We start from the raw sequence: 12,818 nt of genomic DNA on the forward strand, positions 1-12,818 counted from the left end.
AATGTTAAATTTGTCATTTAAGGGCAATAACTCCTAGAAGAAGTCATCTGACAGTCTTGACATGTACGGACAATTGGTAGAGCTCAACATTCTGACCATTTTTGCTCTTGTCAGATTTTCTCTCTTTATAATGGTTTTCAAAAATAATAGACTTGCATTATATCCCCTATGTTCAATTTTTTGCTATGTCGGCTATGTTGGTTGGCAGGCAGGGTCATCGGACACACTTTTTTAACTAGATAACCTAATGGTGATTGTGGACAAGTTTGGTTAAATTTGTCTCAGTAGTTTCAGAGGAGAAGATTTTTGTAAAAGATTACAAAAATTTACAAAAATTGTTAAAAATTGACTATAAAGGGCAATAACTACTTAAGGGGTCAACTAACCATTTTGGTCATGTTGACTTATTTGTAGATCTTACTTTGCTGAACATTATTGCTGTTTACAGTTTATCTCTTTCTATAATAATATTCAAGATAATAACCAAAAACTGCAAAATTTCCTTAAAATTACCAATTCAGGGGTAGCTTGTCTGATTCGTCTGAAAATTTCAGGGTAGATAGATCTAAACCTGATGAACATTTTTGCTCTAAAAGCCAAAAACTGCATTTTACCTCTATGTTCTATTTTTAGCCATGTCGGCCATGTTGGTTGGCAGGCAGGGTCATCGGACACATTTTTTAAACTAGATACCCTAATGATAATTGCCAAGTTTGGTTAAATTTGTCTCTGTAGTTTCAGAGGAGAAGATTACTTTGTAAAAGTAAATGACGACGGACGATGACAGATGCCAAGATGAGAAAAGCTCACAATGCCCTTTGGGCCAGGTGAGCTAAAAAGATAAATACAGATAACAGTACTGTATTTGAAGAGTTGCCACCATCAATTGGGGATTTTACGGAAAGCAAAGTTTTATTTGACAAAAGGATCGGAGCCAGTAAAATGGATATTTGCGACCATCAAAACTTCAATTGACGGTAGCAACTCTCTTCAAATACAGTACTGTTATTCAATTACTTACACGAGCATAAGACACCATGGCTTCCAAAATGGTCATATATTCCGGACATTTATAAATTTACTGGACATTGTCCGTCTGGGAAAAGCATGAAACAGACATCTACTTTTAGTTTTCAAGGCTTTCTTAAGAGACGGTCAATACATTTTAACATAATTTAAAAAGTTTACGCGATCTTTTTGACCCGACCTTTTGCCTTTAAACAGCCACACATTTCCGGTCATAAAAGTGACATGATGAATAAGTACTATCAAAACAAACCCTACTTTAATACCTTCTCATTTTAATCAAGGTTAATTAGTTGTCAGACAGCTGAAATTTACCTGTTCAGGCGACAGGTAAACTATTTTGTACCGGACATTGATCGTTCTATTCAAAGTTATTTTCTTACATTTCAGCGGTCTGCATCTAATTAATTTAGTCAAAAAAAATTGAAATTATCAGAAATATGTTTATAAATATGATTTGATGAAAAACTTAAAAAGGTTTATACGAAAAATCGTCAGAACCAGGTTGTTTGAACTAGTACACGTGTGCGCATGTGCGCAGGTGGGAAATTTAATTATGGATCCTAATTCTTCAAAAATGTGAAAATTATCATTGATACCTTTATCTAACGTTCATTTCGAGTATTTTCTTGAAGAAATAACATGGAAAGAGCTACTTAAACTCAATCGTGCTTAAATGTACACGGATTTTACGTATCTGTCTCTGGTCCATTTTTTACCATTGTCAAGTCAACATCTGGTATTAGGACAATGTGCTTTTTAAAAAGTTTTTGACAACCTTATTTTGCACAAATAAAGAGTCTAAGGCAGATATTAGTACGCTGATGTTGCACACTTCGAATGATGCACTGTCAATTTTTTAACAGTTTACGTCAGAACATCGAATTTATATCAAAGTAAAGTTAAATATCGTTTTTTTAATGTCAATCATTGGTTATATGATGGCCAACTGATTACTATAATTGCCTTTTGTAAGTCTTAAGGGATTAAAATCGGGATCAGACATAAAATGTACTGCTGGCTCAAATATTTTTTGGAAGCCCTGTAAGACACTGATAAAATACTTTCATAATTCTCATCAACTGCTTAAACTTGATATATTATTTTTCCACATGAATTAATAGATAGTAATTTATTATAAATATTGATTTACAAAGGAACTATATGCAAGTGTATATCTCAAATAAAGAAGTTGTTTGACGAATCTTTTCTTAATTTTAAGGCAAAAAACATGTCAAAAGTTGGCAATAGATGATTGAAATGGTGTATAAAGTTTCTGCAAGTCATAGAAACACATAATTACTTTCATTACATGACCTCAACTTCATCTTTCAGTCAAAGTATTGGGTTTTAGGTGACGTTATTTGATTTGTTTGTTTGTTGGGCATAAAATCTACGTCAGTACGTTGAGCTAAGGAATGAATATTCTAATAAGGATAACTTCCTTATGACTGCTTCGATAACTGTTTTAAATTATACAATTAATATATTTCATTATGCAGTGTTGGATTATGTACATAAAAATAAAGACTGGTGTTTGAAAAATGTCAAGCAGTCACAATTACTGTATCAGTTTTCTAAGATACAGGGATCCAGTTAGCCCATAAAATGATTAAATGATGTGAGAAATCAGCGTATAGTAAAAGAGTATATCTGGTAATTGAAATGATAAGGACCAAGCGTATTGACATATTCTAACTAAGGATCAAGCCATATTGACTTGCTGAAATCTGCAAATGTTGATTTATTCTAAAACAATAAAAAAATTGTTAATAAAACACCATCTACCTTAATAACCCCCTTTTTATTAGAAATTCACAGCATACCAGTAATGGAATAACCTCCAGCTTGAGATTTTCATTGATATGATGTAATTATTTGCGATAACATTGATGTGCCATAATCATTCAAAACTTTTTATAATTTTGTATTATTCTAAATTTATACATTTTCCTGAGCTCTAATCACATCATTTCTTTTTGTAATGCATCAAAATAGCAATAACAATACTGTTATTCCTTAACCATTTATCATTTAAGAGTTATGCGTTTCAGGAATAACTTTCATTAAATACAGCCAAGACCAAAAGTTTGGAAAGCAAAACCTATAAAATTTTGAGAACATAAAAACAGTGCCTATAGACTTAACAGCCACAACCATCGAAGGTAAACTTTGTCTGTGGGAGGTGTTACCATAGTTTTACATTAATTGCATAATTTCATGAACAGAAAATGTTCAAACAAAACATATTTTTTAAATCATTGCAATACTGAAGCATTATGTCTACTTGACAAATAAGCAACAAATTACAATTTTTAAGTCTTTGGTCTGACCCAATAAAGCATAACAAAAATACCAAACTCCAGCATAAATTTATAAAGGGGAATGCCATAAAAACTGAAATAATGTACAGGTATTTTCCGAAGAAAATGGAGGGTTAAACCTGGTTTTATAGCTAGCTAAACCTCCTACTTGTATGACTTTTTTTTACAGAGTTATCTCCCTGTAGTGTTATGTACTACCTTAATCTTACTTTTGATTGTAGGGTTGGAGCCCACCACATGGCAAATTCCTCATTAGACAAATTTATTTCACCACTTTGGGCATTGGTTAATTTCTTATGTTTAAAATCCTCCTCCTGAAAAGGAAATATATTTTGTTAAATCTATCATGATCTTAGTTTATAACACATGGTCTGGAAACTTAAGTCTTTATTATATTTCTTAATACTGTACAATCATTACATAACATAGATATTTCATGAGATTCTATCATTTTGATTGGCATACATCGATCACATGTTAATTTATATCCCAATATAAAACTTAACATTCGTGTCTGCATCTGCTCTCAGTGACAACGTTACAACAATGAGTAGGATTATTTGAAATTAAACAAAGAAAAAACTTTCTGCTTCAGCATTCAAATGTATTTATAAAAATTAAATGTATTTTTAAAAAAAAATTTATTGGGTTGAAAAGGTTTGACCATGCACCAACCTTAAGTATACAGACTTGTGTGCTTTCTACAAAATGTGCTTCTGTCAGTGGTTTTACACCAAAATAAAATAAACGGTTATTAGAATTTTGAAGTGAACTATGAACTTACACTTGCAGATGATTCCCCTGATGATTCCTCCTCGGAAGATGTAAATGGTATAGAAATGTCTTCCACTATAGGAGCACTCTTCCTTGGTCCATACCTATCTGCTCTATGAGGTAAAGGAATTTTATTTTGTTCTTTTTCAATTGAATTCAAATCCTGCTGTAATAATACAAGAATAAACTGCAAACACAACAATATGTTTCACCTTTTGTTTTTTTTTAATTGTAAAATGCAAATGTTGAAATTCAAATTAAAATAGCAATACTTCTTTAACATTTATAAGTTATGCAAAAAAGTCAATGAACCTTGATCAAGAACGCAGGGGCAAATAATCTCGTCAGTGGAAATGAGATGTGCCAATGTTAATACAACTTCATACCAAATATCATTGACCTACCACTAGTGGTTACCCATAAACTTGACCTAATCACAAACTAATACATTGTTGCCACTGCCACCAAGACAAAAACTGTGAGCTACTGCTCATTAATGATACACCTGACTTTAGAACTCAGCAAACAGGTAGTTGAAGATCAATGAATCTGACCACATTTCACATTGTAAAACATGTTCTTATCAAGACTGACAAAAAGTTTCAGGAAGCTCTTATTTGTAGTGTCCTAGAAAAATGTGACGACTATTTCATGTACACGACCATAATATGCATGAGTGTTAGAAAATAAAAGTATTCATTTAAAAGGAAGTTGATGAGCCATCAATCTGAAAACACATCACAGAGTTTTGAAATATTTACAGTGGAGTGTATCACCAGAGGACTAGGTTTTAAGTTACATATCATGTGCAATCGACTCTATTGAGGTAGTACTAATTAACCAATTAATAACAATCAGTTTAAAGAAAATAAAGTGCTCATCAGGGACATTGTGTTAACTTGAATTGAAGCAATGAACTTTAACAGGTCAATTGACTTGTGCCCCAGTTTCTTTCTTGTATATGTTAATGGGATGTAAATATTTTCCTGTTTAAATAGAGGTGGTGGTATTGTGTATAAAAGTATTAATTATAGTGCATTGGATTATTGGACAATTTAATGTGAATTCACACTGAAAAGTGGGTTGTCTGATATAGGCGGAGCAGTACAGACTAAAGTAAAGTAAAGTTAGACTGAAAGCCTATCTCAAGCTTAAGGTATAGCATGTTAACATGAATACTGACAACAAAATTTCAGAAGTTCTTATCAGTAATTCCCTAAAACATTTCATACATGGTCATTATGTGTTAGAATGAACAAGTAATTGGTAAACAGGAAGCTGATGATTGATAAATCAGAAAATGAATTACACAGTATAGCATGTGAAATATGAAGACTGATAACAGGAAGATCTTACTTGCTGTACCTGAGAAAATTGCAACGGAACTTCATGGGTAACAGATGGACAGTGACAAATAACACAACCACATCTGGGAAATCAACTTATAGTTTTTAACAATAGATAGGTGTCTATATAATATGTCAACCACTAAAGAATGTGTGGTAAAAGTCATTATGAATTAAACAAAGACTACCAAAACTCTAATTTCAACATCAGTTTTTAGAGGACAAAATCATTCTGATATAACAATAGAATACTACTAGTGATGTTCATGACTTGAGACATAAACATTCCAATATAGAAACAGAATACCACTTATAATATTCGTTAGAAGACAAACACATGAACATATTTCAGGGCTTAATCTGGCCTTTGTTAGTCATGTATGCTTTTTGAATTTTGGTTCATTTATATGTTCTAGCAGTTTAGTGTGATGTCCATTTTTGCTGAACTAGTATACATTTTTTTAAGGGGCCAGCTAAAGCCTGCCTCCGGGTGCACGATTTTCTTGCTATGTTGAAGATCCATTTGTGGCCTTCAGCTGTTATATGCTTTTTGGTTGGGTAGTTATCTCTTTGACACATTCCCCGTTTCCATTCTCAATCCTTGTTTTTATGTGTATCAATTGGTATAATAACCACCTGAATAAATGAGGCAGATGGGTCATCTCTCATAGCTTCCGTGGATGCTAGTTTACCACTAAGCTGTATTCTAGGACATTTACCACCAGTTGACTTTCTGGCTGATTGCTTTTGTCGTCTTCCAACCTTGAACAGAAATTATTTCATCCTAAATTCTCTAGACTATACAATTCTAAATAAATATAAAAAAGAAGATGTGGTATGATTGCCAATGAGACAACTTTCCATAAATGTGTGTTTAATGATTATCAGCAAAGTGGAGCTCTAAGCAAAACTTCCAGGCAACCAACCATTTCCCAATTAAATAGTGTCTATGTATATGTAATCTTACTTTTAAAATGATTTTATTTCCGTAAGTGAGGAACACTCACATTCAACTGACTTTGCATTTTTAATTGTGAAGAATTAATGCACTCTATGTTTTATTTGAATTAGAACATGACTTTCTTCACCAAGTGAAAGTAGAATGTCATAATTAGAATTTGAAGAAGGATATTACATATAATTAGTTGAAGTGAAAATTAAATACAACAGTTTGACACCCGCCATATAATGAAATATAAAAGCATTAAACACAAACAACATTATGAGAATAAGTCTAAAAAAAAATTGATGTCAAAAAATAAAACAGATAATATTTTTTTGCGATAATTTGACATCAGAACTGAAAAGATGAATTTAGGGGGAAAATGTCACAAAAAAAAAGTTCACGAAAAAATGCCATATGTATTTTCTCATTCATAACTTTATTTTGAATTTTTGTAAGAAAATAAATGAACTATTGACAGGTAAGAACTAACTCAGAGTTTTTGTACTTCCAAGTGGACTAGTATAAGACTTGTTTGAAAGGCATCCATTATTATTTGTTTAAAGCTATTTGTAATTGATTATTACAGTTTAAATTTGTTCTTATGTTGTGCTGTTACTATACACCATTGTGGCACTGTACCAGGTTAGCATTCCATACACCAAATACAGTTGACCTACTGCTTAAAATAGTATTTAGGAAATGGACACATAAATAACAAAATTTTAACTTTGATCACTCATCTATAAAATAAGGTTAAGTTCATATGAAACTTATTTAACAGACATTTATACTTTGCAATGATTCTATATACAATTACTCATAAAAACTGAAAAAAATCTTGTAATAAATAACTATACAGAGTTCTCAGTAGTCACAGTACCCTGAAAATGAGGTCAAGGACACAGGTCATATATAGGAAGAAACTATCTTAATTAAATCATTGATATATATAAGATATGAAGTACTGTGGATTCATTATTATTCATGGGAAGCCAATTTTCATGGGTTTGGTAGGTACAGGTGAAACATGTACACAAATTCAAATATTCAACAAATGACAATTTTTCTATAAGCTTGCATACATGTAGATTTGGCAAAACCATTAAATCAAATATCTATGAATATGCAAGTTTTCCTTAATCCACGAAAATTGGTACCCAAGAAAATAAATATATCCACAGTATCCAGGTAGTCTACCTCTATATATTTAAAGCCACCACTTAGCATGTCAGTTTTGAGAGGTTATAAATTCTGGGATGCTTCATCCTTATCTTGGTATGTATCAGAACTTACCTTAGCTCTTTCACCTACTGGCTCACTCCCGAATAAGCCCCCACATGCCGCATTAGAAGACTGAATTGAGTCAAAACTCTCCATTGAAGGTTGTTGTAACTGTGGCTGTTGAAATCCAAAACTGAAACCACTTCCACCTCCACCACCAACACCATCACTACCGACTTCACCACCACCACCGCCACTATAAATATTTTGAGTTGTCTCTACATGGTTAGGAATCATCCCATATGATTGCAGACTATCAAAATTTGAACCACTAAAAGGTGCACAAACACTGCTTGACTGTTGACCAAATAGTTCATTAGTTGCTGTAACCTGGCTCCCAAAACTAAAACCTGTTTGATTTAAAGGTTCATATCTCCTTGAGAAACCACCAGCAGGTGTCACACTTCCAAAAGCAGTAACACTACCTAAAGTTTCTAATCCAAAATGATTTGTTTGCTGAAATGTTGGTGGTGTAACATCAATGGTGGTGGGACTACTTTTGGTATTAAGAAATGAGGACTGTCCAGCCAATGGACTAAAAAACTTGACACAATCTGCAGTTGGTTGTCGTTGATGCTGAACCCATGGCTGATACATTTGCTGTTGTTGCTGAACCTGGGGCTGCAACATTTGCTGTTGTTGCTGAACCTGGGGCTGAAACATTTGTTGTTGCTGAACCTGGGGCTGAAACATTTGTTGTTGCTGAACCTGGGGCTGAAACATTTGTTGTTGCTGAACCTGGGGCTGCAACATTTGCTGTTGTTGCTGTACATTGGACTGCAACATTTGCTGTGGTTGCTGAATATTGGACTGCAACAAAAGTAATGGATCAGGTCTGGATAGTTTATACAAGGGATGGTGTTGCTCCAACTGTTGTGTTTTGCGCAGTTGCTCTAACTGTTGTTGTTGCTGCAACTTTTGTTGTTGTAGTTGTTGAAACTGAGACTGGAACAATTGTTGTTTTTCCTGAACCTTGGTTTTCAAATTTTGTTGTAGTTGCTCCTGAGTCGGACCGGGCAATGAAAGTGGTTCTGATCCTGAACATTGAACTGTTGTAAAAAGAGAATCAGGTCCTCCTCTTAAACGTAACACCATATGAATTGCACTTTCATTTGTTATTCCTGAAATAAAATGAATCAAAAGACTTACATAGCCAAAGCTGGTTACTTAATGTGTAGTTGCAAATTTTCAAGCATACACTTAGAACAAGAACCCTAATAAAACATCCAGCTATAATACAAATGCATGTAGCCTATGGATAGAATTTAAGTCTCACAAATTGTTGTGTACTGACTTTTCAAAGAGATGTCACTTTGGTTTTTTAAAATACAATAAAATGCTTCGCTGAGTGCAGCTGGATACGACTGCAGAGGTCCAACCCTGAACAGTTGGGGCAAAAATGGACACAATATTCGTGCTTGATACAGGTCTGAATTTGGATTGTAATTAAATATTTGACACATAATAGGTTTCTGACACAGAATAACTGTAGTCAAAGAACTTAGAATTGGTTATATGATCTGAATTTATATTCCATTTTTTGCTTTTGTGCAATACACCATGCTGTTGCGTATTGACCCCCCCCCCCCCCTTTATTTTGCAAAAAAAAAAAAATATTTGAAGAAATTTTCTTTTTTAATTTCTGAAATCTGAAATGAGAAAAAATTGCCCCCCCCCCCCCCGCACAATTTCTTTTTTACCCCCCCCCCCCCCCCTTTTCCCTAAAAAATAATTGTTCCCCTCAAGATATGGTCATAATCTCAATTCAAATTTCCAATGGAGTTTGCAACCATAATTACCAATTTAAATCATAAAAGTCTTAAAATAGAAAATGACATACATAATCATGGCTAAAATTAATATTCCTTTAATAGTAACTTCTAAAAATTAATTGACAGCTAATCACCTCAAGACAATACAACATCTTTATACATAATTTAAAAGCAATGTAAGGGAGGTAATCCAAACTTTTTTTTAATACTTTAAATGTATTTGGATTACCTCCTTACACTGCTTTTAAATTGTTCATTAACCAGGAAACCCTTGTTTTCCCCCCTTTTTTGCCCCTAATTCCTAAAAGGGTTTGAGCCATAACCCCCCAAAGTCAATCCTAACCATCCCTTTGTGGTATGGAAACTTGTGGTATAATTTAAGAGAGATTCATACACCGTTCCACAAGTTATTGTCTGGAAACTAGAAAAATGCTTATTTGGGTCCTTTTTTGGCCCCTAATTCCTTAACTGTTTGTACCATAACCCCCAAAATCAATCCCAAACTTCCTTTTGTGGTATTGAACCTTATGGTAAAATTTCATAGAGATCCATACACTTAAACTAAAGTTATTGTGCGAAAACCAATGTGTCTTCCGACAACAACGACGACGCCAATGTCATACCAATATACGACCGCAAAAAATGCAAAAAAATTTTGCGGTCATATAAAAAACGTGATATTTTAACAGTTGCATTGAATTTAAATCTGATTTCCATAGAAGTTTAAAAAATATTTCATCTTTTCTCTTGTTTTAAAAAAAGGAATTAGTTGATAAAACAGGAAAAGTGTCATTATCTCAAATTTTCCTGATGCAGTAATTAACACTTTCAGAAGATGTTTTGTAGTTTTGGAATGAAATCTGAATTGCATCTATTATTTTTTACATCAATTGATACCTTATCAATGTTTTAATATGGCAATATGAATCGCTGAACTATCTTGTCTTTTTCTGGTTTAATGCCAAAATCTGATCTTTTTGCTGATAAATGATAACACTTATATGTAAATGGCTATATGGAATACCACCACTTTGTAAACTAGAACAGTAAAAGTGACGGCACTAAAATTTAAACTTGATCTGTATATTGTGGTAATAAGCATTGTGTATAAGTTTCATAACATTTGGTTGAGGCAAACTTAAGTTAGAGAACGGAAACTTTTTCCATTTGTAAAGGAGCATAACTCTAGAACGGTAAAAGTGACGCCACCAAAATTCAAACTTGATCTGTATTTAGTGGTAATAAGCATTGTGTATAAGTTTCATAACATTTGGTTGAGGCAAACTAAAGTTAGAGAACAGAAACCAACTTTGGGACGTACGGACGGACAGACAGATGGACAAGGGTAAAACTTAATGCCCCCTCCGCTACGGCGGGGGCATAAAAACTTCTTAATTTTGTTATTAGATTTATTGATCTAGAAAACATAGTATATTAATCAACTTAGCAGACGTAGCTAGTTTGACCAGTTTGGTATGGTGACCTGTTGAATTGGTCAGTGATAAATATGGTATGGAGGCAACATAAAATGAAAGGAATTATTACAGAGAAAAATTAACATTGACAGTATTTATCTTTTGTCATGTCTGCATGTTTTGTTTTTGGTGTTAAAGACAGATCTTTGATAGTAAAATAATAAAAAAATAGCAAACTCCAAGGAAAATTCAAAACAGAAAGTCCCTTATCAAATGGCAAAATCAAAAGCTCAAACACAATTTATTCCCACCATTTCTAGACTCTAGAGGCTTTTGAGGTTGACCTATTGTATAAGTACCTGTCTATTGTTTAAGACTCAGTACACTGACCACTGAAATACAATTTTGGTTATTTGAGTAGTTGATGTGCTCTTTCAATGATGTTAATCATCCAATTTAGGGGCCAGTTGAAGCCCGCCTCCAGGTGAGGGATTTTCTCACTGTGTTGAAGACCCATTGGTGGCCTTGGGCTGTTATTTGCTCTTTGGTCGGATTGTTGTCTCTTTGACACATTCTAAATTTTATTGTCCACAAAAAATTGACATCAAATAGCAATTACCTTCATGTAACAATGTCCTATGTCATGTTTTCCCCCAGAGTGTCTCAAAGTCAACTGGGCAAGTATTCATAAATGGAAATTGGAAACTGTCTATTGTTGCATACCCCCTTGTTGCTTTACCTAAAATATAGTTTCAACCGATAGAAACTTTCGAATAATATATCTATAATACCTGAAAATAAAAACATAATATTTGTAGTAAACAATTTGTTTACATACTGTAATCCTGTAATGTACGACTATCTTCTAGCTGTTTTCCATCAAAAACCAATCTCTGTTGATCTATTGGGATCCCTTCTAAATCTTGTATCTTGGCCTTGACTTGTTCTATTGTATCAGAGCCCAGTAGATCTACTCCTATAGTTTTACCTGTCAGAGTTTTCACATACAAACATCTAGTGTCTGTAAAAACAATCAATGGAAGATGTTAAATTTGTGCAATTTGATTGAATGTTTTTTTTTTAAAGTTTTTGAAGTCTCTTAAACCTCACAGTTGGGGCAAATCCCAGAATATCTTTGCAGTTGTGATGCATTGAAATTAAAGGAACTGCATACTGTAATTTCATTCAGAGTACCTCTAGAGATAAGAGAGCTTACTAAAAGGGATCTTATTTCCATCTCAGTGGAAACATAGTGCAAAAACAAAGCTATTTTGAATCGGAAGGGGTTCTAAACATTTCCTAAATATTCACATGATGTTTAACAACTATGCAAAATTTCATTTCAAAGCACATAAAAAATATAAAAGTAAGGAGATGTGATGGGATTGCCTATGAGACAACTATCCACCAAAGTGCAATGTAAGCAATTATAGGTATCTGTACAGTCTTTAACATTGAGAAAACTCATACCATATAGTTGGCTATAAAAGGCCCGACATGATAAATATGAAACAATTCAATTGAGAAAACTAACGGCCTAATTGATAACAAAACAATCTATGAAAAACAAATATAACAGACATGAACCAACAACAACCACTGAACTACTGGTTCTTGACTTTGGACCAGCTCAAAAAGAATGTGGTGGGACTAGCACAGTTCTCATGTAATTGACGTAAACTTTCCTTTTCCTATCAATAAAGGCCTATATTAAGCTATAACTCCTGAATGGCAAAAATGGAAACCATCATCTGAACATTAGACATCTCTTTAAATAAAATTTGTTTTCCCCTCATTATGATATATAGTCATTGTAATTGATTTAAAACAACTTACCGGGAAATATATCTTTGAAAGTTTTCATCATGTCCATACTATTCTCACTTCTACTCTGCTGACAAAACTTTACAACATTTTCCATTACCTGTAACAGA

At 33.3% G+C, this 12,818-nt stretch overlaps 1 protein-coding gene across 4 annotated transcripts in view; it reads right to left on the reverse strand.

Annotated features, from left to right (window-relative positions):
- The window catches only part of LOC127712542 (uncharacterized), a 173,191-nt gene that overhangs the window by 95,787 nt on the left and 64,586 nt on the right, over window positions 1-12,818 (reverse strand). Inside the window, exons 30-36 of one of the 4 annotated variants that reach the window (XM_052219031.1) lie at window positions 12,721-12,808; window positions 11,723-11,905; window positions 8,376-8,818; window positions 7,710-8,345; window positions 6,107-6,232; window positions 4,135-4,290; window positions 3,560-3,664 (exon numbers count right to left, since the gene is read on the reverse strand). In XM_052219031.1, coding sequence (XP_052074991.1) covers window positions 3,560-3,664; window positions 4,135-4,290; window positions 6,107-6,232; window positions 7,710-8,345; window positions 8,376-8,818; window positions 11,723-11,905; window positions 12,721-12,808 — 1,737 coding nt within the window. Of the gene's footprint in view, window positions 1-3,559; window positions 3,665-4,134; window positions 4,291-6,106; window positions 6,233-7,709; window positions 8,819-11,722; window positions 11,906-12,720; window positions 12,809-12,818 lie in introns of all 4 variants that reach the window. The other 3 variants (XM_052219030.1, XM_052219029.1, XM_052219032.1) reach the window with 3 other exon arrangements.

This window comes from Mytilus californianus, unplaced genomic scaffold (assembly GCF_021869535.1).
Source record: "Mytilus californianus isolate M0D057914Y unplaced genomic scaffold, xbMytCali1.0.p SCAF_8, whole genome shotgun sequence".
NCBI lineage: Eukaryota > Metazoa > Mollusca > Bivalvia > Mytilida > Mytilidae > Mytilus > Mytilus californianus.